This window comes from Dendrobates tinctorius, unplaced genomic scaffold (genome assembly GCF_039654945.1).
Source record: "Dendrobates tinctorius isolate UK_male_01 unplaced genomic scaffold, ASM3965494v1 ptg000162l, whole genome shotgun sequence".
NCBI classification, from domain to species: domain Eukaryota; kingdom Metazoa; phylum Chordata; class Amphibia; order Anura; family Dendrobatidae; genus Dendrobates; species Dendrobates tinctorius.
This window is the reverse complement of record NW_027361829.1, coordinates 38,683,096-38,706,979: the sequence shown is the minus strand read 5'-3', so window position 1 is coordinate 38,706,979 and position 23,884 is coordinate 38,683,096. Positions and strand designations below refer to the sequence as shown.

At 43.7% G+C, this 23,884-nt stretch overlaps 1 protein-coding gene across 1 annotated transcript in view; it reads left to right on the top strand.

Moving 5' to 3' along the window:
* DPY19L1 (dpy-19 like C-mannosyltransferase 1) overlaps positions 1-23,884 on the top strand; it is a 342,123-nt gene that overhangs the window by 206,941 nt on the left and 111,298 nt on the right. The window contains exons 11-12 of the mRNA XM_073549963.1: positions 13,680-13,766; positions 15,792-15,848. Coding sequence (XP_073406064.1) covers positions 13,680-13,766; positions 15,792-15,848 — 144 coding nt within the window. The remainder of the gene's footprint in view (positions 1-13,679; positions 13,767-15,791; positions 15,849-23,884) is intronic.

The window sequence follows — 23,884 nt, the reverse complement described above, 5'->3', positions numbered from 1 at the left end:
CACGACAGTCACCTTGGAGGATGTCTCCCCACCCTAATGGGGGACAGGAAACACAAAGAGATTAAATAACCCTCCCCTTCCTGCTACCTCCAGTGTTTTTCCTGTCCCCCAGTGGGGCATGAAGAGGTTACAGAGGGGCTGCCGTGGCCAGCGAGCGGAGCTCCTAGATACTTACAGTGCTGGGCAGCTGAGGTCGGGGGGTTCGCCTCTCCTCCTCCATGTCACTGCTCCCGTCTCCACCTCCCGGTGTGACTCTGGATTTGTCCGCCCCTCCCGCGCCCTCCGGGGTAAAGCGGGGCGGTATAGTGCGGCCGGGGTCCTCCTGTTAGCTCCCCAGCTTCCTCCTTCCTCCCACGCTGCTGTACCGGGGTCGCGCATGCGTCAGAGGGGGCGGGCTCCCGACCGGAAGTGACGTCAGCGCGCACTTCCGGTTCGCGTCCTTTGGCATTTCCCGGGATCAGGACGCACACCGGGCACCCGGGGAACACAATGGCAGCAGGGGTCGGGTGACAGGTTCCTCCCCACGGACCAGGAGGAAGGAGGGGCACGAAACGATCAACGCTGCAACGCCCATATAATGGTGCCACAGACTCCAGGTAAGCGCAGTGTGTCTGTACTGTGACTGGTGCTGACATGGACGGTGACAAGCCCTCGACTGCTGCATCTGTGGAGCCCAGCGTTTACCCCTCCTACTGTGAGTAGCAGGGCCGGTCCCTTAACTGTCAAACTTTGGTAGCACGGGTCTGAGCAAGCCTTCTCTCTCTTCTTGCAGGAAGACAAGGCCTCTGCCCCAAGAAACCCCTGAAAATGTGGTATCTGTGGTGCCAGGTTCCCTTCTGATTATAAAAAGAAGCTATGCCAACCTTGTACGCAAAACATTCTGCGCCCCGAACAGCCCTCCCTGTTTGACAGCATAAAAACTCTCATTAAACAGGAGGTTCAGACATCCATGGCGGCCCAGACCCCGGTGACCCAGGGCCTTCCCCCAAAAAAGAGGAAAAGAGCACCTACGGAAGCCGATTCAGATTCGGGAGAAGTCCGTTCCTCAGGGTCAGAGGACATTTGGGAAAATGAGGGCTCCGCATCCACCTCAAAACACGACGCAAAAAAATACTATTTCTCCTCTGAGGATATGGAGGAGTTGATCTCCATGGTGAGAAATACCATGGGGGTTGAGGAGGAGGAGGTGAAGCTCTCAGTCCAAGATGAGATGTTTGGGAGGCTGAAACCCAGAGGTAGGAAGGATTTTCCAGTTCACGAAAACATCCAAAATCTGATAGTTCAGGAGTGGTCCTCCCCTGAGAAACCACTTAATGTACCCTCAGAACTAAAAAAACCGCTTTCCCCTCGAGGCTGACAGCTCTATTTGGGAAATCCCTAAAATAGATGTTCAGTCTCTAAAGTGACTAGAAAGATGTCCCTTCCTTTCGAGGACTCTTCCCAGTTGAAGGATCTAATGGATCGCAAAATAGAAAGTCACCTTAAAAAATCCTGGGAAGCGTCTACCAACTTGCTTAAAGCAAATGTAACCTCCACTTGCGTCTCCAGATCATTGTTCTTCTGGCTTCGTATATTAGAAGAACACCTCTCGGGGGGTACTCCCAGAGAAGAAATCTTCGATTCCCTTCCCCTCCTCCAAAAAGCAACAGGCTTTTTAGCCGATGCTTCGAGAGAAACGGTGCGGGTAGCAGCAAGGTCCCTAGTCCATTCAAATTCGGCTAGAAGAGCCCTTTGGCTGAAGTCATGGGGAGGTGACATCACCTCTAACACAAAACTCTGTGCCATCCCTTTCCAGGGGCACCATGTGTTCGGTACTGTCTTGGATGACATCCTCGAAAAGGCTTCCGACAAAAAGAAATCGCTACCCGAGCAGAGAGTCGCCAAGAGACGATTTTTTCGTCCTCCACGAGAGCAGTCCTCCCAGAAGTAGTTCAGAGGGAAAGGCAAGATGGGATGATGGAGCTACCCAAAGGGGGGTAGAGGGGAGAACATCCTTGTCCCTCAGCAACAGCAACCCCCGGACAAACAGTGACTCCCCGGTGGGGGGGTCGACTCACTCAGTTTTTCGCCCAATGGCAGGCCAAGACTTCGAACCAGTGGATCCTGCGTACTATACAATTTGGGCTGAAACTGGAGTTCGAACACCCCCCCCCACACTGTTTAAGAGTCACCCCTGCACAGTCCCCAAGTCTCCAAAAGATTCTACTTCTTCAGATAGAAGATCTATTACGGGAAGGAGTAATCTCGTACGTACCTCAACAGGAAATAGGCAGAGGACATTACTCCCACCTATTCCTGGTGAAGAAGCCCTCTGGAAAGCACAGGCTTATCATAAATCTGAAACCCCTGAATCGCTTCATCAGATGCCGGAGGTTCATGATGGAGTCAGTAAAATTGGCAATCCCTCTTATTGGGCAGGGCTGGCTGATGGCTATGATAGACCTAAAGGACGCTTATTACCATGTCCCAATTCATCTGGATCACCGGAAGTTCCTGAGGTTCGCGGTCTCCCACGACCAGGGGATCAGCCATCTCCAGTTCAACGCCCTCCCCATTTGGCGTATCCCCGGCACCAAGAGTATTTACGAAAATTATGAGGGAAGCAGTCATTTCTATCCGTCTTCAGGGAATATGCATTGTTCCATATTTAGATGATCTGCTCATTGTCGCTCCATTGGTATCCCGGCTGAACCAGGATGTATCAAAGACCCTGCAGATGCTCGAATCCCTAGGTTGGATCCCGAATCTCCAGAAGTCGGACCTTCATCCTTCCCCAAGGAAAAAATTCCTGGGGATCCTCTCGGAAAAGAGGACGTCCTTTCTTCCTGAGGATCGTCAATCAGACCTTCGTCAAAGAATTATCCGGTTCAGAGAACAAAGGGCACCGACTCTGAGGGACGCCATGTCTATCCTGGGTTCCCTGACATCGTGTATTCAGGCGGTATCCTGGCACAGGCACATACGCGAATCCTCCAGTCATACGTCCTGGTAAACGCAAGGAAGTATCAAAACAATCTGTCAAAAAGGATTCCACTTCCAGGACACGTAAAATTGGCCCTCTTGTGATGGCTGAGTTACCGGAACTTGAGACGAGGAATAAACTGGGACCAGCTTCCTCTGAAAATACTTTGTACCGATGCCATTCTGAGAGGTTGGGGAGCCGTGGTGGAGGAGTCTTACTTCCAGGGACAATGGTCCCAGAACATAAGAACCAGATCCTCGAATCTAAGGGAATTGAAGGCAGTGGAAGAAGCACTAAAAGCCGCTTCATCCCTTATCCAGAAGTCGACCTATTTGTGAATGCTCAAAACGGAAAAACAACCTATTTCTCCCTTGATTCCACGTACGGGGCCCGGGAGGCTGATGAGTTCGCCCATCCATGGGTCTTCAGACTGGCCTACGCCTTTCCACCGATCCCTATGCTGGCAAGGACGCTGCAGAAAAACAGATCAGACAGGGTCATGACAATCCTGGTGGCTCCAATGTGGCCAGGACGAAGCTGGTACAGCGCCCTGTTGGACATGGCCCTGGAAGGTCCCTTGCTTCTACCACAAAAAACCGACCTCCTTTTCCAGGGTCCCTTACTGCACCCAAACCCCAGCAAATTGAGTCTAGCAGCTTGGTTATTGAGGCCAACATTCTGAAGGCCAAAGGGCTATCGGATGAAGTAATCTGGACCCTTCAAAAAAGTAGAAAGCCGGTAACAAATGCCATATGCGGCAAAATATGGAAGAAATTCTCTTCCTGGTGTCTTCCTAGGGTCCCTGACCCCTTCCATCCCAATATTGCCCAAGTCCTAGATTTCCTACAAAAAGGGTTTGAGCTAGGACTTACTCCAAGCACACTAAGGGTACAAGTATCTGCCCTTAGTTCCTTTGTGACCAGGACCTAGCCAGACACCATTGGGTTAAACGATTCATGACCGCTGCAAGCAGAATACGGCCTACACTCCCTAGTGTGGTTCCCCCCTGGGATCTTAATATAGTGCTGAATAGCCTAACACAGGCCCCGTTTGAGCCCCTGTCAGAAATTTCATTAAGGATCCTCACACTCAAAGCAGTCTTTCTCGTAGCAATCACCACTGCTAGACGAGTAGGGGAACTACAGGCCGTATCGGTACACAAACCATACCTCCTGCTCAACTCGGACAGTATAGTACTGCGCCTAGACCCCTCCTTTATTCCCAAAGTGATGTCAGACTTCCATAGAGGTCAGGATATTGTGCTGCCCTCATTTTGCCCAAATCCATCTAATACGAAGGTAGAAAAGTTCCACACCCTGGATGTCCACAGGGTGATTCTCCATTACCTTGAACTAACCAAGGATTGGAGAATTGACCAGAACCTGTTTATTCAATATTCAGGACGGAATAAGGGAAAGAAGGCGGCAAAAAACACAATAGCAAGTTGGATCAAGCAGTCCATCTCCCTGGCATATTCATCAAGAGATCTCTCTCCTTCCGAGATGCTAAAGGCCCACTCCACTTGATCAGTCGCTACATCATGGGCAGCAAGAGGGAACGCATCATCGGAGCAGATATGCAGAGCTGCCACCTGGTCCTCTGTACACACCTTTTACCAGAAACTACAGACTGAATTTTAATAGGGCTCTAACATTTGGCAGACGCGTTCTGCAAGCCGTGATCCCTCCCTAAAAGATTAGTGTTGGTATAACTCCAAGGTGACTGTCGTGGAAGGTGACTGGAGAAATTAGAATTAGACTTACCGGTAATTTGGTTTCTAGGAACCTTCCACGACAGCACTAATTTCCCTCCCTATCTAATATCTTTACCGGACGATTCCTGCTCTACTGGCGGTAACTATTCATGCTAGTATGTCCAGAAAAAACACTGGAGGTAGCTGGAAGGGGAGGATTATTTAACCTCTTTGTGTTTCCTGTCCCCCATTAGGGCGGAGAGACATCCTCCAAGGTGACTGTCGTGAAATGTTCCTAGAAACCGAATTACCGGTAAATCTAATTCTATTTTTTATTTTCACGCCCGGGCGTTATAAACTTCTGTGAAGCACTTGGGGGTTCAAAATGCTCACCACACATCTAGATAAGTTCCCTGGGGTGTCTAGTTTCCCTTGTGGGGGGTTTCCACAGTTTAGGCACATCAGGGGCTCTCCAAAAGCAACATGACACCCGCAGACCATTCCATCAAAGTCTGTATTCCAAAACGTCACTACTTTCCTTCCGAGCCCCGACGTGTGCCCATACAGTAGTTTTCTCCCACATATGGGATATCAGCGTACTCAGGACAAATTGGACAACAACTTTTGGTGTCCAATTTCTCCTGTTACCCTTGGTAAAATAAAAAATTGGGGACTAAAAGATCAAGTTTGTGGAAAAAATATGATTTTTTTTTATTTTCACGCATGGGCGTTATAAACTTTTGTGAAGCACTTGGGGGTTCAGAGTGCTCACCACACATCTAGATAAGTTCCTTGGGGGGTCTAGTTTCCAAAATGGTTTCATTTGTGGGGGGTTTCCACTGTTTTGGCACATCAGGGGCTTTCCAAACGCGATATGGTGTCCGATCACAATTCCAGCAAAAAAAGTCAAATGGTGCTGCTTCCCTTCCATGCTCTGCCATGCGCTCAAATAGTCATTTACCCCCACATGTGGGGTATCAGCGTACTCAGGACAAATTGCACAATAACTTTTGGGGTCCTGTTACCCTTGGGAAAATAAAAATTGGGGTGAAAAGATCATTTTTGTGGAAAAAATATGATTTTTTAATTGTACGGCTGTACGTTATAAACTTCTGTGAAGCCTTTGGGGGGTTCAAAGTTCTCACTACATATCTAGATAAGTTCCTTGGGGGGTCTATTTTCCAAAATGGGGTCACTTGTGGGGGGTTTCCACTGTTTATGCACATCAGGGGCTCTCCAAACGTGACATAGTGTCCGATCTCAATTCCAGCCAATTTTGTAGTGAAAAGTCAAACGGCGCTCCTTCGCTTCTGAGCTCTGCCATGCGCCGAAACAGTGGGTCCCCCCACATATCAGGTATCCGCGTACTCAGGACAAATTGCACAATAGCTTTTGCAGTCCAATTTCTCCTGTTACCCTTGGTAAAATAAAAAAAATTGGACCTGAAGTAATTTTTTTGTGAAAAAAAGTTAAATGTTCATTTTTTTTTAAACATTCAAAAATTCTTGTGAAGCACCTGAAGGGTTAATAAACTTCTTGAATGTGGTTTTGAGCACCTTGAGGGGTGCAGTTTTTAGAATGGTGTCACTTTTGGGTATTTTCTATCATATAGACCCCTCAAAGTGACTTCAAAAAAAAAAAAATGGTGTTGTAAAAATGAGAAATTGCTGGTCAACTTTTAACCCTTATAACTTCCTAACGAAAAAATGTTTTTGTTCCCAAATTGTGCTGATGTAAAGTAACATGAAACATGTGGGAAATGTTATTTATTAAGTTTTTTTTGTGTGCCATATCTCTGTGATTTAAGGGCATAAAAATTCAAAGTTGGAAAATTGCAAAATTTTCGCCAAATTTCCGTTTTTTTCACAAATAAACGCAAGTTATATAAATGAAGTTTTACCACTAGCATGAAGTACAATATGTCATGAGAAAAAAATGTCAGAATCACTGGGATCCATGGAAGCTTTCCAGAGTTATTACCTCATAAAGGGACAGTGGTCAGAATTGTAAAAATTGGCCCGGTCATTAACGTGCAAACCACCCTTGGGGTAAAGGGGTTAATACAACACAGGTGCTGGTTGTTATACAGCCAGCACCCAACAGTGACCCTTGAAATTATAGCTTGTATCGAAGGCAATAACTTAACTGCTTAGAAGCCATTGTCCATCACATTATCGGTAATTAAAGATGATGGGAACGTGAGAAGGGAGGTAGAACATTTGCTTCTGACAACCGTGCTGGGAGCTATCATAGCAGACAAGGCCTTCTGAAAGCCCCCCGAATCCGCAGTGTTACTGCTTCTATAAAGCCCAGCCTTTGTAAGTGATGTATGACAGTTTAAGTTGCCTCCTTTTTCACAATTGTGAGGAGACAGGGAAACTTAGAAAATAAAATAAGTGATCAAATTTGTTATAAAACAATGGACTCCTGTTATAAAACAATGGACTCCGAAACAAAATAGAAATCATAATGGCAGAATCACTGCTCTTTGGTCATGCCACCTCTCCCACAGTTGCTAAGAACTATAAACTGTATCTTGACCTGGCGTTATAAAGGATGTCATCACAAATGGTCTACAAGTGAATTCCATCTCCCCATGTGATGACTTTTTTTTTTTTATTCATCATTGAACAAACTTGAGTGAAAGATTATTCTTATCCATTTTCTAGTTTTTCAGGCGTAAAAAAAAAAATCAAAAATGGTTTGCACAAATGTTGATCTTCTGTTATCCCACTGACACTACATCCTAATTAGGATACGTGCACACGCTGCGGATTGGTCTGCAGATCTTTCCGAGCGGATTTTGCAAAATCCGCAGGTAAATCCGCAGGTCAGAAGACCTGCGGTTTATCTGCGGATTAGCCTGCGGGTTTGCCCTGCGGTTTATCACCTCTACGATGGAGGAGATGGTAAACCGCAGTGGAATCTGCAGAAAAGAATGACATGTCAATTCTTTCTGCGGATTGGAAACCGCAGCAAAAACCGCGCGGAAAATTCCGCACCATGTGCACTGCGGTTTCCATTTTCCATAGGTTATATTGGTACTTTACAACGCAGCATATTCTGCTGCGAATCCGCAGGGCCAAATCCGCTGCGGATCCGCAGCAGAATCCGCAGCGTGTGATTACACCCTAAATGTGCCACATCTTACGCCAGCTCCTTTTCTATAAGTGATGATCGAAGTCATCTATAAAAAGAGTTTATCATTATCTGAACATTTTCTTGTTTTTCTGCTGGCCCATCGTCCTAAAAACAAATATGCCATATCTTCTTTCAGCTGCCTCTTTGTTCAAAGCTGTTATATCAAATGGCAGTTTTGTTCCATTTTCCCCTTTGTGTGTATAATGTTTTTTTTGTTGTTCTTAGAAAGTGTAATGATTCTGGTCTAATAAACTTGTTTTTTTCTTTCTAAAATGATCCTTATAGTATTACCATATAATTACTGCTATTTCAGTTGCATGGTACCTAGGTAATTAACATCCCACCTGAACATAATGTTCTAAGAGGACACAGATTTTTACATTCTTTTCTTTCCAGATTTTTCCGTGCACTTCTCTTTTGAAGTGCGAATGTATTTTAATTGCTATAATATTTCATTTCATAATCCAAATTGACTTTATTGATTAGCTTAACGTTCTCATTCCTATTCAGCAGATTTTCAGTCACAGTAGAATGAGGGCTATATTTATTCTCTGTAATGCTGAACAAACCTCAAATGTCATGAGCAATGTGAATTACGGTATAACATTGGCTGGGAAAATATTCTTTACGCCAAGAAGACTATTTCATTACTTTTGTTCCTTAAATTTGTTTCTAAAGTAAATGTAAAAATGTCAAAGGCCTTTCACCCAGACAAGTCAGTTCTCCTGCTTGCACTAATGAGGGGCAAACGAGCTGAAACTTGTTTGCAAATGGAGATTTTGGTTTGGCTTGTTATCCTAAGTCATGTTGAAAGGCCCTTTATCCAATTAACACAATGTCCCATACATGTATTTGATTGTCAGGGTGATCACGTAAGGAGGGGACTCAGGAGCTGAGCTCTTTTCACACCCAGTAGATACCACTGGCTATATTAAGTGGTCGGCATCTGTCTCTAACAGACACAGCTGGGCATGAGCTTCAGCTGCAGCCATTAGCAAAATACTGCCGTCAATCTCTGACAGCAGCATTAAGTGAAACACCCTCCATTGTTGACTCTTACCGGCTCCCATTGGTGTCCTTTGATGTGATTTTGGGGCACCTGCTGAAGGCCCCATCACATCAACACAATCTTGGTACTCCTGTGAAGTTCAGCTATATGCTGAGCTTAAAAGTGGCGGATATTTACATGGTATACTGCAATACTGTGCTATTGTGGGGGCTAAAAAATGAAGTAAGAAAAGTTTAAAAAATTATATCAATTAAAATCCACTCCATTTTCCGTGTTCAGATTAAATAAAAATAGACAAACATATTTTTAATCACAGTTTACGTAAAAGTCATCTCTATCAAAATATAACATTAATAAACCCAGTATTAAATGCTGTAACCTCAAAAAAAAATCAAAACACCACTAAAGTGATTGGTCAGCTCTAAGAAAAAAAAATGCAATAAAAACAGATTAAAATGTTTAAAAAAAGTTATGGCTCTTGAAAGAAAAGGACAAAAAAACAAAAGAGCAAAATCGATAATTGACTGCTGCGGGAAATGGGTTAATGAAGATCTGTCACCAGGTAAAAAGTGGCCATTTTTTCCTTTTATTTTATTCCCTTTGTTCTTTTGAGTATTACGAATTTTATTTATTTTTTTTAATTCATCTTTCTATTTAGTGATAATATTTATGGATTTTTCTCGAGGGGGTGGCTCTCAGGATCCTCAGGGGCGTGTCTTTAGGCTGTGCTGCCCTATTGCCCTGTGAGTACCACCACCTTTGGTAAAGACCATAAAAAGAATACTAATTAGAAAGACCCAGATTTCGGGAACCTTATGGTAGATAAAAATAAAACAAAAAAGAAAATGAATACTCAGGAGAGGAGCTGGAATAAAATATAAGCAAATCTATTCACTTTTGACCTGGTGACAGGTCCTCTTTAGAGGGTTGATGTTGACTTTTAGGACTACTACCTCCAATAGGTGGCACTAGAGTTACAGTCCTCTTCTTCTCTGAAGAAGCTTTTTGCATAAATTAAAAATTCAAATGTCACTGTTTTTCTTTTCTTGTGCGCAAAATTAAGCAGGGCATATTTCATCACTGTGCTGCATCCAATTTTCATCTGCTTTTGATCTATATGTCTGTTTTTGCCTTCTGTGAGTCATCTATTTTTTTCTAGTATGAAAAAAATGATAGAGGTTTCCCAAGCTTTTCCTAGCAACTAGTCAGTAAAACATACTTTGCATCTGGGTGTTGTCCATTCTTTTCGAGGATCCATTCACTTGAATGGCCAAACTTGGTCTGCAAATTGGACCAAACTCGGACAGATTAAAGGGGCCATAAACTATAATAAGTACCGTATGTAGAAATTCAATTTGTGAATGCGGCCTTAGAAACTGTGTGAAAAATAAAGTATGAAGACATATAAAGGTGATGTCCATTATGCTTTTGGATGCTTTTGCTATGCTTCCTAGTACTAGGAGATCAAACAAAGCGTAGAAGTAAAATAAAGGTAAAGCAGAGAGTTTATGAGAAGTAAAATTCCCCTGTTGAAGCAGTATGGGTATATTGACTTTTCTGCTAGTGATACTTTTGGACAACATTGTTTTACAAAACTCTTTGCCATGTACTTTAATGGATTATTGATTCATTTTGCTAAAAAAGTCAGATTACCAAATATGCTCAATTAATTGTCATGTAAAAGCAAAGAAAATGTAACTGCAAGGGTAAAAACCTTCCAGAAGACAAACGAAACCTGAACTAAGGGTATAGAGCTAAAGAGGTTTAGTTAGATTTAAAAGGATGTCACAAACTTTGGAGACTTGTCGTTCTTTAATAAATATGCGAGTTTAGATTAAAAATCATTTTTACCATAGGGCTTCATTAAAAATGTTTGACTGACTGGCTTCTACAGCCTCTATTTCTCATGGCAACCGTAGCAGACTGCAGAATGAGTTAATCATTTTGACAACAGGGTCTGTAACGTTTATCTCTCATTTCCTGAATGATCTTCTAAGTTGATTTAAGACTAGTTGAAATTTGAGCTTTCATTTGGCCATAAATTTATGGTACTTAGAAGACTATTTAACAGAGGAGGCAAACCTTTTTATGATATGCTGTTGCAAAAAATATCTGTAGCTTAAAGGAACTGTCCACTTAAAACAACTATCTACCGGATAGGTAATAACTTGCTGATCAGTGGGTGTCCCATCATCATCTCTGGGATCTTTTATCCTTGAGAAGTAACTTTAATCCTCATTTCAAAATGCCATGTCAGGCCTATTCTTTCCTTCTGGGTCTGCTGGAAAAATTTGAGCTCAGTATTCGGCATTCCCATATGGAATGAATGAAGCGCAGATTGCACATGCGCCTTGATACTCCATTCTAATGAGGATTAAAGTTCCCCGTTCTGCTGATCGATGCAGGTCTCATTGTTCATGCCTCCACCGATCATTGTGGATAATCCTTTTAAATTGCACCCATTTACAATATAAAAAAAATACCCACAAAGCTGTGCATATCCCTAAATTATTGACTACCATTATCTTACCACCCACATTCTTCTGAAAATATATGTAAAAAATGAGTAACCCCAGTTATCTTCATTTAGATTGCTGCTTTAGAAATGATTTGTGTGGAGTCTTACTCAGGGTTCACTATACATCTCGCCTGTATTGGTGCTTGACTTATCTAGGCGTATACAACCTAAAATGATGCACGACAGAGCACTCAGTGACTTCGTCTACATCAGGGGTCGGCAACCTTTTTAGCTGAGAGAGCCCTGAACGCCACATATTTTAATATGTAATTCTGTGAGAGCCATTCAATATGTTTTAAACTAAGTACAAGTAAATGTGTGCATTTTATGTAAGACCAACACTTTTAAAGAACAATAAGTCTCTGAATTCTTTTAATAACGTTGTTATTCTGTTGCTAACCAATGATGCTGGACGGATGGAGGGATGGATGTGTGGATGAGGGATGGATTGAGATATAGCTGGGCGGATGGATGGATGTGTGGATGAGGGAAGGATGGATGGATGAAGAATGGATGGATAGAGATATAGCTGGACGGAGGGAGAAATGGATGGATGAGGGATGGAGGAAGGGATGGCTGGAGGGATGGATGAGGGCTGGACGGCTGTAGGGATGAATGAGGGATGGATGGAGATATAGCTGGATGGATGGATGAGGGAAGGAGGGATGTATGGATGGATGGGTAACTGGAATCCATAATGTCTCACGCCGTAATCCATCTGTGTTACATGTGCTCTTCATCATGAATGGTGGCATCATGCCACCATTCATGCTGAGAAGCAGAGAAGAATGAGCTGCAGCGAGCGGGCCCCTGAACTGCGGTGATCATCGCTAGCACAATGAGAAAAAGTCTGACAGTGCAGAGGTGAGTTAACTGTGAGAAATTTCTCTCGGTGAACTGCGATGAACTCGCCTCTGCATCGTGAGATTTTCTCGCGGTGCGAGCGGGGATCTCATCGAGGACACGGCAGTTCATCCCAGAACGGAGTCTCACTGACTGGAGGTAACTTCGATGACGTCACCATCGGTCTTTGAGGCTGTGCTCACAGCAGTTCAGTCACCAGTGGTTCTCAGCTTGGACGAATGCATCTTGGCACCGTCCAGGTTGAAAACTGTTTTTCCCCAGACATGGATTACGACGTGGGACAGAATGATGGGGAGGTAAGGGATGTTGTTGTTTTTTTTTTTACTTTAGTTTAATTACAGGAGAACGAGGGCTTCGGTGGAATAGGCATTTAAATTAATATGGCAAACTGTGTTTTGTTTTATTTCTAATAAAGGACTTTATTCTTGTTGTGTCTTTATTTACCATACAACTGTAGGATTAGTAATGGATATGTGTCGTAGAGACATTACTAAGCCGTGGGCTTGATGTCAACTGACAATACATAGGTGACATCAACCCCACAAATATTAACCCCACTTGCCACCGCTACAGGGCAAGTGGGAAGAGCAGGCAAAGCGTCAGAATTGGCACATCTAATTAATGTGCCTTTTCTGAGCAGCTGTGGGCTGTATGTTTAAGCTGGGGGGGAGCAATATCCATGGCCCCTTACCAGCCTGAGAATACCAGCTCCCAGCTGTCTGCTTTAGCAAGGCTGGTTGTTAAAAATGGGGGGGATCCCACGCCATTTTTTAAATTATTTAAATAATTAAAAAATACGACGTGGGGACCCCTCTATTCTTGATAACTAGCCTTGCTGATAGCTGAAAGTTGCAGCCCCTAGCTGTGAGTTTTACCTGGCTGGTCATCAAAAATACAGGGGAACCCATGCCGTTTTTTTTTTTAATTACAGCGCAGGAGTGACTGATGAATACTTCCATCTGTCACTCCTGCTCTTGCTGTTAGAGGCAGCAGGTGTCGGATGAAGGGAGCAGTTGTCCCATCAGCTGACACCAGTGACCGGAGGTAAACTTTATACCTCCGATCACAGCTGAATGCTCACGCTGTCTTTTGACAGTGTGGGAATCGCGGCTGTCTGACCGGCGGGGATGATTTCATCGCCGATCAGAAGCGGTGTTTGCCGTGCTACCATGCACATGACAGCGTGACAAAACACCCAGTGTTAAGACAGATTTGTCTAAGAGCCAGATGCAACCATACGAAGAGCCACATCTGGCTTGTGAGCCACAGGTTCCCGACCCCTGGTCTACATCATTATAGTCAATCGCCCCTTCAACGCGTAAACCAAATTCTAGTTTACTGGGGTTCAGAGATGCTATGTGAACATATCCTTATGCAAGCATGTGCATATCTTTTTCTATACAAGTCTATGAGGGATGCAAAAACGGCAATTTATGATCATTTGTTTGCACAGTTATACAAATTTTTATTCATGTTGATTTTGATTCTTTAGGTTTCACTGGGAATATGCTTCGTATTGATGTTTGGAAATTCCATGCTATTAACATCTTATTATGCATCTTCACTCGTAGTTATTTGTGTAAGTAGATTTTGTTTTTATATAATTTTGTGATGTCTAAAGCTTGTTAACCAAAGCTGCTGCCAAGTATTGCCAGTAGGATCAACTATAAAGCCATGCCAGAGAGGAAGCCACTGAAAGGAGATATTGACTTGGGTTTATCTGGAGACAACCTCTTCAAAGAGGACCTTTCACTAGATTTGATAATTTAATCTATATTCTGATACTGGAACAGTGTTTCTTTTTTTCTATGCCCCCCCCCGCTATTAAAGATGCGATTACTCTTCTGACGCTGGCCAATCAAAACACACATAGAGAAGATGACCTCTACTGCCTGGTTCAGCATGTTCTCCTTAGAGGAGATTTGTCTCTTATGACCACACTGAGAATTCCGCCGTCTGCTCGTCTTTCTATGGAAAAGCTACATAGTGCATTGCCTGTAACACAGTCTGGTCCATTTCTCCAGTTCTTTTGCTCTCCTGGCCAGCGCCATAGAGGAGAAAAAGTAATCTCCCCGCAGAAGAGTTCTGTGTTATTCACCCACTTAGATGAAGGGAAAATTTTCACCTTTATTACCGTAGGAGTCATTAGTGAAAGGTCTTCTATTGGTACCGTATATTGATAGATCTTTCAGAATAAGTATTCTGAAAAGATCTATTAAGTCTATATATTGTAATGGATGAAAACAATGAAAATAAAATGATAAATGCATTACTATTACAGTATGACTTACTGTTATTGACAATCGATGTCTTAACTCAACAATTACAGATATTTTTAAAGCTGATTTCTCAGGTCCTGTATGACACTTTATGAGGGCAATAAAGGGGGGGTGGGACTTGAGATCCATTTACGCAGCAAGATCATCGAGAACAAGGTGTCCTTGGAACACTTCTTTCCCTATAATCATGCAGTTTAACCAAGCTGCTGATCACATGGTGAATAAGCAAAATTCACTTTTGTTGTGTGAATTAATCTTTCGTTTCCCTTAAGGATTATCGTACTAAACAACATAGTGTCAGCCTATGCACAGAGAACTTACTAATTATTCATTGTGCATCTGAAGGTATAAAACAACAGTATTTGCGGTTGGTTATTCCTATCAGTAAGCTGTAGACTGATCTTCAGAGCTTCAGGATATAAACCTTAGATTAGGTTCCATAAGAGAGTGTTTCTCAGCCTCCATCCTCAAGTACCCTCAATACTTCATGTTTTCAGGATTTACGCAGTATTGCACATGTGATGTAATTTTTGTCAAGGGCTCAGAAAGTGCCACATGTTTATTAAATGTGTTATCTGGGATTTTTTTTCTATTTACTATGATGCTAAGCACTTATTGACGTGTAGTTGCTGACTACCTACTTGTTTTGCTGTATGCTTATTTCTCCCATATCTAAGTGCTCACAGAACTGCTTCTGGTGGCAATTTTCTAATTTCCTGTGATGTCATGTTGACAGAGCAGTTCCTTCTCTTCCTCTGTGCTCTGTAAATGCAGTGATACTGCTGACATCATGTTGATTGACAGATGGCTCCTTGCTGCCTAGCTTAGTGCAGGCATGCTGAGTAATTGTGATTTACATTGCATAAGCAGTCCATGAGAGAACTTTGCTAGTGTGCTATTGACACTGATTACTAGTGTAGGCATTTGAAAAAAGAGTCACTTGAGTTCTTTTGATGTGCTATCTCATGCAATGGCATGATTTTGGCAGTGATGCCCCATTAACAGAGCAAAGTAGAAAAGAAGGAGCTGCTCTGTTAATGTGATGTCACTGGAAGTAAGGGCATCGCCTCCTTGATCAGTTCTGTGACTGCTCTAAGCAAGGTAAGATTAGTGCATGGCAGAACAGGTGGGTAGCAACTACTTGCCAGTAAATTCTAGGAACATTTTAAAAAGTCCCTAATAACCTATGAAATCATGAATTGTTTGGGATATTTGAGGACTAGAGTGGAGAAATACTTGCATAAAACATTTGACAGATCAGACAGTGTAGTCATATTTTCTATGAGATTTATTAGTGTGTTTATTCTTAAATTCTGTTTTCACAGGTTATTACACTGAGCAGGAACATTCTGCAACTTGAAATGATGGCAATAATAAGTTGGGTATGTCTTTGTTTTATTTTTGTTGTCATTCATTATGTGTGTGGAATCGACGAGAAACATACCAAAAGCGCAGAAATGAAACATTCCCTGGTCATTAAAAGGTTACTTGCTGAATTTAGTTTTTTTATTCAGTTCCCTGCGTCCCTTCACTTGTTTCCTTCCTTCCCCCTGCAGGGACGCTGGTGTGTTTTCGTACTCGTCTGCACTGTCTCAGCATCTGTTTCCTCCCAGGGTCTGCACATGGCATTCCAGTCTTCTGGGAGTGTGCTTGGGGAACGTGCTTTGGCCTCTTAAAGCTGCTATAAATGTCCTTAGCCAATCGCTGGGAGAACTTTGATATTTAAGGCACCTTCCACTATTGGGAGGTGACTTTGCAACTTTAGTTACCAGTCTATATCCTGCTACCAAGCTGTAAGGTCCCTGTTCCTGTGCTCTTAGTATCTTACCCTGTCCGTTCTATTAACCTGATTCTGTCCACCCCGTTATACCTATAACTGTACCCGTCCTGCCTGTGCCTAGTCCTGTTCCTGATCCATCTGATTCTGCTCCTGTGTACCTGCATTAGTGATCCTGTAACTGTGGTCATCCCATGTTCCTGTACCAGTCCTTCTTGTGCCCGACGCCACATCGTCTACCTGTCGCATACATCCTCATAACCATTTTCTGGCCGGTCCTACCTTTCCTGTCCCCTTGGGGGTCAGGAGCTTCGGCTCCAAGGGTCCGTCCTGGAGTAGCACATGTTGTCCACCTGGGTTCAAGTCTAATCACACCCCTCCAAGCACTCCCGGATCGTGGCACAGTGGTTCCACAACCACGTCCATAACACCAAGCATGCAAGTCTACAGATACTAACCGTTATGAAATCATTTATGGTTCATTCTGAAGAGCTAAGTGTGGCACTAGAAGAGGAGTACAAGTCAGTAACAAGTCAGTTTGTGAAATTTCCTTCCTCCTAAATATTTTTTGATCTAGGATGAGTGATATTAATTGCTGACTCTGATAGTGCATGAAAGGCACCAACCCTCTCCTAACTCAATAGCTGCAGAGCTCTAAACCTCCTCTTGTGAATTCTCTCTCTGGTGTCCCTCTGGTGATTACTGAAGGTAGTGGAGCTGGTCAGATTGACAGAGGGGTTGCGAGTTCTCTTTCTGGACTCCCTCTGGTGGTTACTGGAGGTAGTGGAGCTGATCTGATTGACAGAGGCTTGCCACCTGATAATGAGGAGATGATTGGAGATCTGGGGTTTCTGATTGGGATTTAAGACAGCTGACTCCCTCTATCCCTGCTGGTGATTTTCTTCCTGTGTCTTCTGAGGTCTGATGTCTCCTGCTCTTTCCCTACATGGTTCAGCTAAGTGGTTCATTTGTTATTCTGTTTGCATTTGATCTGGTTTTCTTTATCTCTGCTTTGTGCGGGTCAGCCAGCTCCGGCTGGGGCTGTGCTGAATCACCGCCCATATGTTACTGCATGTGCCAGTTTGTTTTGTCCCCTGTTATATTGGTCTCTTTTTGCTTTCAGAATATACCAGAGTGCTGATATAGTGGGGGCGAAGTCGTGCGACTTCAGTGTTTTTTTGTGCATCAGACGTGTTGGACTTTTTGCAGGGTTTTTTGCCCGATTGCAGACAGTGTCTTTCCTTTCCTGTCCTGTCTAGTCAGTTTGGGCCCCATCGTTTACTCAGTCTATTTTTCTGCCTGCGTTTGTGTTTTCATCTTGTCTCCCCGACAATATATGTTTGGGGGCTATCTATTCCTTTGGGGACTACTCCGGGGCAGTTTAGATTTCCCCTTTCTTGCTTTAGGCATAGTTAGCTCTCCGTCTGTGCCAAGGCATCTAGGATCATCGTAGGCACGCTCCACGGCTACTGCTAGTTGTGTGGACAGGATCAGGGGTCTGCATCCGCTTACTTACCAACCTCTCTGGTTTTCTGTGGCTTAGCTTGAGCCTGCTATCCTCCTCGGTGCCCATTCATAACACTCCTCTGGCATTAACATCAGCACAAAAACTGTGCGTCAGGAGCTTCATGACATGAGTTTCCATGGTTGAGCAGTGGCATGCAGCCTTACGTCACCAAGCACAATGTCAAGTGAAGGGTGGAGTGGAGTAAAACAGCTCCCACTGGACTCAGGAGTAGTGGAAACATCTTATATGAAGTTCCCAATCACACTTCTCTATCTGTCTCTCTAATGGAAAAATGGAAAAGCCTGGGTTTGCCATCAGGAGGCTGTTAGATGCCTGATTGCACGGTGCCAATTGTATCATTTGGGGGAGGAGGGATAATTCTATTGGGTGGTTTTTCAGTGGATTGACCCATTAGTACCGTTGAAGTGAAATTTTAATTCTTCCCCTCCCCGCTCAATTTTCTAAAATATTGTGCAAAAGATATTTTAGACAATCATATGGTTACTACATTGTGGGTAGTTTGGGCAAAGCCCTTTTCTGTTCAAATCTAACTGTGCCCTAGTAAAAGCAAGGCCCATAAAGACCTGGTTGGGCGAGTTTATAATCATAATAATTAATAAAATAAGTTTGAGATAGAAGAGCATGACTTGCCCACACAGAGCACGGACCACCAACCCAATCACACACTTTTGTTATACACTAGAACAGAAATTACACTGACAAAATTCCTTGGTACACAAATATAAATTTGTATTTTGGGCCAGGCCCTCTATTCCAATATCAGTGTCTGCCCTAACAAATGCTCTCCTACATGGGTAAAAATTCACCCAGATATTCTTAACATCTTTTAGAAAACCTTCCCGGAAGATTGGTAGCTGTTTTGCCTGCAAAGTGGGGATTACGGTAACTCCATGCTGATATCTGTGAGTTTATGTAATAACTAGCTGAAGAGCCCGGCGTTGCCTGGGCATAGTAACCAACTGTGGTTAGTTATAACAAATTATAATGATTATATTGCACATAAAAACATTTCACATCATATATTCAACACTACAGATTTGCAACACAAATTATCTAAACGATTACCCGAGTATTGATAGTATTTTATTTTCAACTCATTCAAGAGCCTTTTGATAAACAACATGTTTGGTTTTTCCTTTTGGTGCAAAGATGAACAGATTTTTGGCAGTTCCAACTCTTGAACAGATCACGTTAAGGTGACCATGACAAAAGCATGGGGATTGCAAATCGATCCCTACTACTTAAGTCGATTCCTACTACTTTCAAGGACTGACCCTGAGCATTGTTAATGGACATTGCAAATAGCAGTTGAACTGGAAACTGGAGGCGTTTAAAATCAAAAATCAAATCAGATGGAATGAGTGGAATTCTTGGAATGAAAATGTCCTCTCCTTTTGCACATCCAGTTTCTGAGCTGTGTATCTAACCCTATCCTGTGTGATAATGTCTGCTGAGCTGTGTACCTAATCCTCTCCTGTGTGATACTTTCTCCTGAGCTATGTATCTAATCCTATCATGTGTTACTGACTGCTCAGCTGTGTATCTAATCCTATCCTGTGTTATACCGTCTGCTGAGCCGTGTAGCTAACCCTATCCTGTGTGATACTGACTGATGAGCCGTGTATCTAATCCTATCCTGTGTGATACTGACTGAAGAGCCGTGTATCTAATCCTATCCTGTGTGATGCTGACTGCTGAGCCATGTATCTAATCCTATTCTGTGTGATACTGTCTGCTGAGCCGTGTATCTAATACTATTCTGTGTGATACTGTGTGCTGAGCTGTGTATCTAATCCTATCCTGTGTGATACTGTCTGCTGAGCTGTGTATCTAATCCTATCCTGTGTGATGCTGACTACTGAGCCATGTGTCTAATCCTCTCCTGTGTGATACTGACTGCTAAGGCCTCTTTCACACTTCCGTTTTTGACCATCAGTCAAAATCCGCCAGTTTTTGAAAAAAACGGATCCGCCATTTTTTTTGGCGGATCCGTTTTTTCCCCCATTGAGTTGCGTTACCGGCGGATCTTGACGGATGGTCATCCGTTGGATCCGTTTTTTTGTGGATCTTTTCGTCCGTCGGCATGCCTGGACGGACCCTGCAATGTTTTTTTTGTTGTAGGATCCGCATTTTACAATGCGCATGACCGGAGAAAGGAAGTCAGCCGGAAATTTAACCCTGATATCCTTTCTGGTGGACGAAGAAAAATCTCTCTCTCTCTCTCTCTCCCCGGACGTCGGTTCCTTTAAAATTCTTCATTCGGCGGATCCGTCCAAAAACGGATCTCTCTCTCTCTCTCACCCCGGACGTCGGTTCCTTTAAAATTCTTCATTCGGCGGATCCGTCCAAAAACGGATCTCTCTCTCTCCCCGGACGTCGGTTCCTTTAAAATTCTTCATTCGGCGGATCCGTCCAAAAACGGATCCTGTGGCATCTGTTCACATCAGTTAGGAACGGATCCGCTTTTCCGCCTTTTTGGCGGATTTTAACTGACACAAAAAACTGAAGTGTGAAAGAGGCCTAAGCTGTGTATCAAATCCTATCCTGTGTGATACTGACTGCTGAGCCGTGTATCTAATCCTATCCTGTGTGATACTGGGCTCCCCCTGCAGTCTGTGTCAGAGGGTGGTCTGTGTTGGCACGGTAATAAATTGTGTTATTTCCAGCTTTACAGAAGGACGATAACACCATAGAAATGATAAGAATAATAGGCCTCAGTTACCACAACTGTCTACAAAGAAAACTGTTGCTGATAGCAACCAATCACAGCTCATTTTTCATCTTTTAAACAGCTCTGGGACAGCGTGGCGAGTTTTGAGTGTCGACTTTTGTGTTTCGACTTTTATGTGGCGAGGTTGGTGTATGTGTGGTGAAATGTGTACTGAGGGTGGTATATGTGTTGAAGCACGTGGTAGTGTGTGGCGCATTTTGTGTGTGTGCTCATATTCCTGTGTGTGGTGATTATCCCATGTCAGGGCCCCACCTTAGCAACTGTACGGTATATACTCTTTGGCACCATTGCTCTCATTCTTTAAGTCCCCCTTGTTCACATCTGGCAGCTGTCAATTTGCCTCCAACACTTTTCCTTTCACTTTTTCCCTATTATGTAGCTAGGGGAACTATTGTTTAGTGAATTGGAGTGCGGGGTTAAAATTTCGCCTCACAACATAGCCTATGACGCTCTTGGGGTCCAGACGTGTGACTGTGGAAAATTCTGTGGCTGTAGCTGCAACGGTGCAGATGCCAATCCCAGACATACACACACACACACACACACACACACACACACACACACACACACACACACACACACGCTGAGCTTTATATATTAGATAAAGGCTCCTTTAGGTGTAATGTATAGGTGTCCCTGTACCTTTTTACATATGTTTTACTTTGGCATTTTGAGTACTATGAAGGTACAAGATTGATACATTTTTTATTTAATCTACTTAATACACATATAGTGGGTGATGTGGGTAGGAGTTCTAAAAGTGCTGGTGTCTCAAGATTTTGCCTCCTGAAGAAGAAATCATGCAATGACCATTTTTTTTTAAAAATACCACACATACATGCGATCATTTGTCCTCCTGCTTACACAGGAATACATCACAGGCAGTCACCTAGGGTATGCTGTATGTTTTATAGGCTGTTATTTTCTACGGTCCCAACAAATTTCATTCTAAATGTAGTGGTCCCTTGACAAAGAAATGATTTAAAGGGAACCTGTCACCAGAAAAAGCAATATTAACCTGCACATATGGGATAAATCTGCAGGTTAGTAACTATTAACCCGCCCGGCGCCCACACAACCGAACGCTGCCGGGAGAAAATTACTGTATATACTTGTGTACGTATAAGCCGATCCGTGTATAAGCCGACCCCCCCTAATTTTGCCACAAAAAACTGGGAAAACTTATTGACTCGCATATAAGCCTAGGGTGGAAAATGCAGCAGCTACTGGTAAATTTCAAAAATAAAAATATATACCAATAAAAGTAAAATTAATTGAGACATCAGTAGGATAAATGTTTTTGAATATCCATATTGAATCAGGAGCCCCATATAATGCTCCATACAGTTCATGATGGGCCCCATAAGATGCTCCATACAAAATACACCCCATATAATGCTGCACAAAGGTTATTAATGACCCCATAAAATGCTCCATAGAATAATATGCCCCATATAATGCTCTATAAAGGTTATGGCCCCATAAGATGCTCCATAGAAAATGCCCCATAAGATGCTCCATAGATTATTCCCCCATAAGATGCTCCATAGATTATACCCCATAAAATGCTCCATAGATTATGCCCCCATAAGATGCTCCATAGATTATGCCACCATATGCTGCCCCATAGAATATGCCCCCATATGCTGCCCCATAGAATATGCCCCATATGCTGCCCCATAGAATATGCCCCATATGCTGCCCCATAGATTATGCCCCATATGCTGCTCCACAGACTATGCCCCCATATGCTGCCCCATAGACTATGCCCCCATATGCTGCCCTATAGACTATGCCCCCATATGCTGCTCCATAGACTATGCCCCCATATGCTGCTCCATAGACTATGCCCCTATATGCTTCTCCATAGACTATGCCCCTATATGCTGCCCCATAGACTATGCCCCCATATGCTGCCCCATAGGATATGCCCCCATATGCTGCTCCATAGACTATGCCCCCATATGCTGCTCCATAGACTATGCCCCCATATGCTGCCCCTTAGAATATGCCCCCATATGCTGCTCCATAGAATATACCCCCATATGCTGCCCCCATATGCTGCTCCATAGACTATGCCACATAAGCTGCCCCATATGCTGCTCCATAGAATATGCCCCATATGCTGCTCCATAGACTATGCCCCATATGCTGCTCCATAGAATATGCCCCCATATGCTGCTCCATAGACTATGCCACATATGCTGCCCCATAGACTATGCCACATATGCTGCCCCATAGACTATGCCCCATATGCTGCTCCATAGAATATGCCCCCATATGCTGCCCCCATAAGATGCTCCATATATTATGCCCCCATGTGCTGCTGCTGCAAAAAAAATGCCATACTTGCCTCTACTGCTCAGGACCCGGCACCTGAGATATTCACCTGTCTGGGGTCCATCGCTGCTTCCTGTGTCAGTGACTGTTCAGCCAGCAGAGGGCGCAGCGTGCACTAACCACGTCACCACGCCCCCTGCTGGCTAAACGTCACACAGGATGCAGCAGACAGCGGTGAGCAGCGATGGACCCCGAACAGGTGAATATCGCTATACTTACCCCCTCCTGGCACGGTCTCTGCAGCTTCGCTTCTCCACGGTCTCCCTTCCTTCAGCGGTCACGTGATACCGCTCATTACAATCATGAATATGCGCATACTCATGAGTTTAATGAGCGGTACCACGTGACCGCTGAAGGCAGGAAGGGAGACCGTGGAGAAGCGAGGCTGCAGCGACCGTGCCGGGGGGGTGAGTATGATCTCTGACACCCCGCTCCCCCTCCCTCGCCGACCCCCAGGTATATGACTCGTGTATAAGCCGAGAGGGGGACTTTCAGCCCCAAAAAATGGGCTGAAAATCTCGGCTTATACACGAGTATATACGGTAACTTCATTCCCCCTGCAAGCATTCCAGGTTTAGTCACTGGGGTAGCACCGGTGCGGGTTCAGTCATCACTCTGAGTATATATATCCACTCCCTCGGCCTAGACTGACACTGCAGGTTAATAGCTTTTTTTCTGGTGACAGGTTCCCTTTGTGGTCCTCGGTTTCTTAACTATTTAAACCAGTACTTCAGTTCTGGTGGGTTATAGGTTAGATATTAGAGCGTTAACTCTGATTCTTTGCTAGCTGTTTGATTAGTTCTTGTTGCCTTTTTTTTTGCACTTGGTTTACTGTTGAGATTCTGATATCAGAGGAATCAAACTGAATAGATTCTGAGTTGCCTTTACATAAACCTGTCCTACAGGTTTCTTTTTTATCATGTGTGTTTTATTTCTGCCTTGGATATTAAGGAGACCCTATAAGCAGGATTTTGCTAAGTAAGGTACACACATTACGTAATGCTGAGTAAAGTGATACCTGTGGTGAAGAAATCTGTTTTGT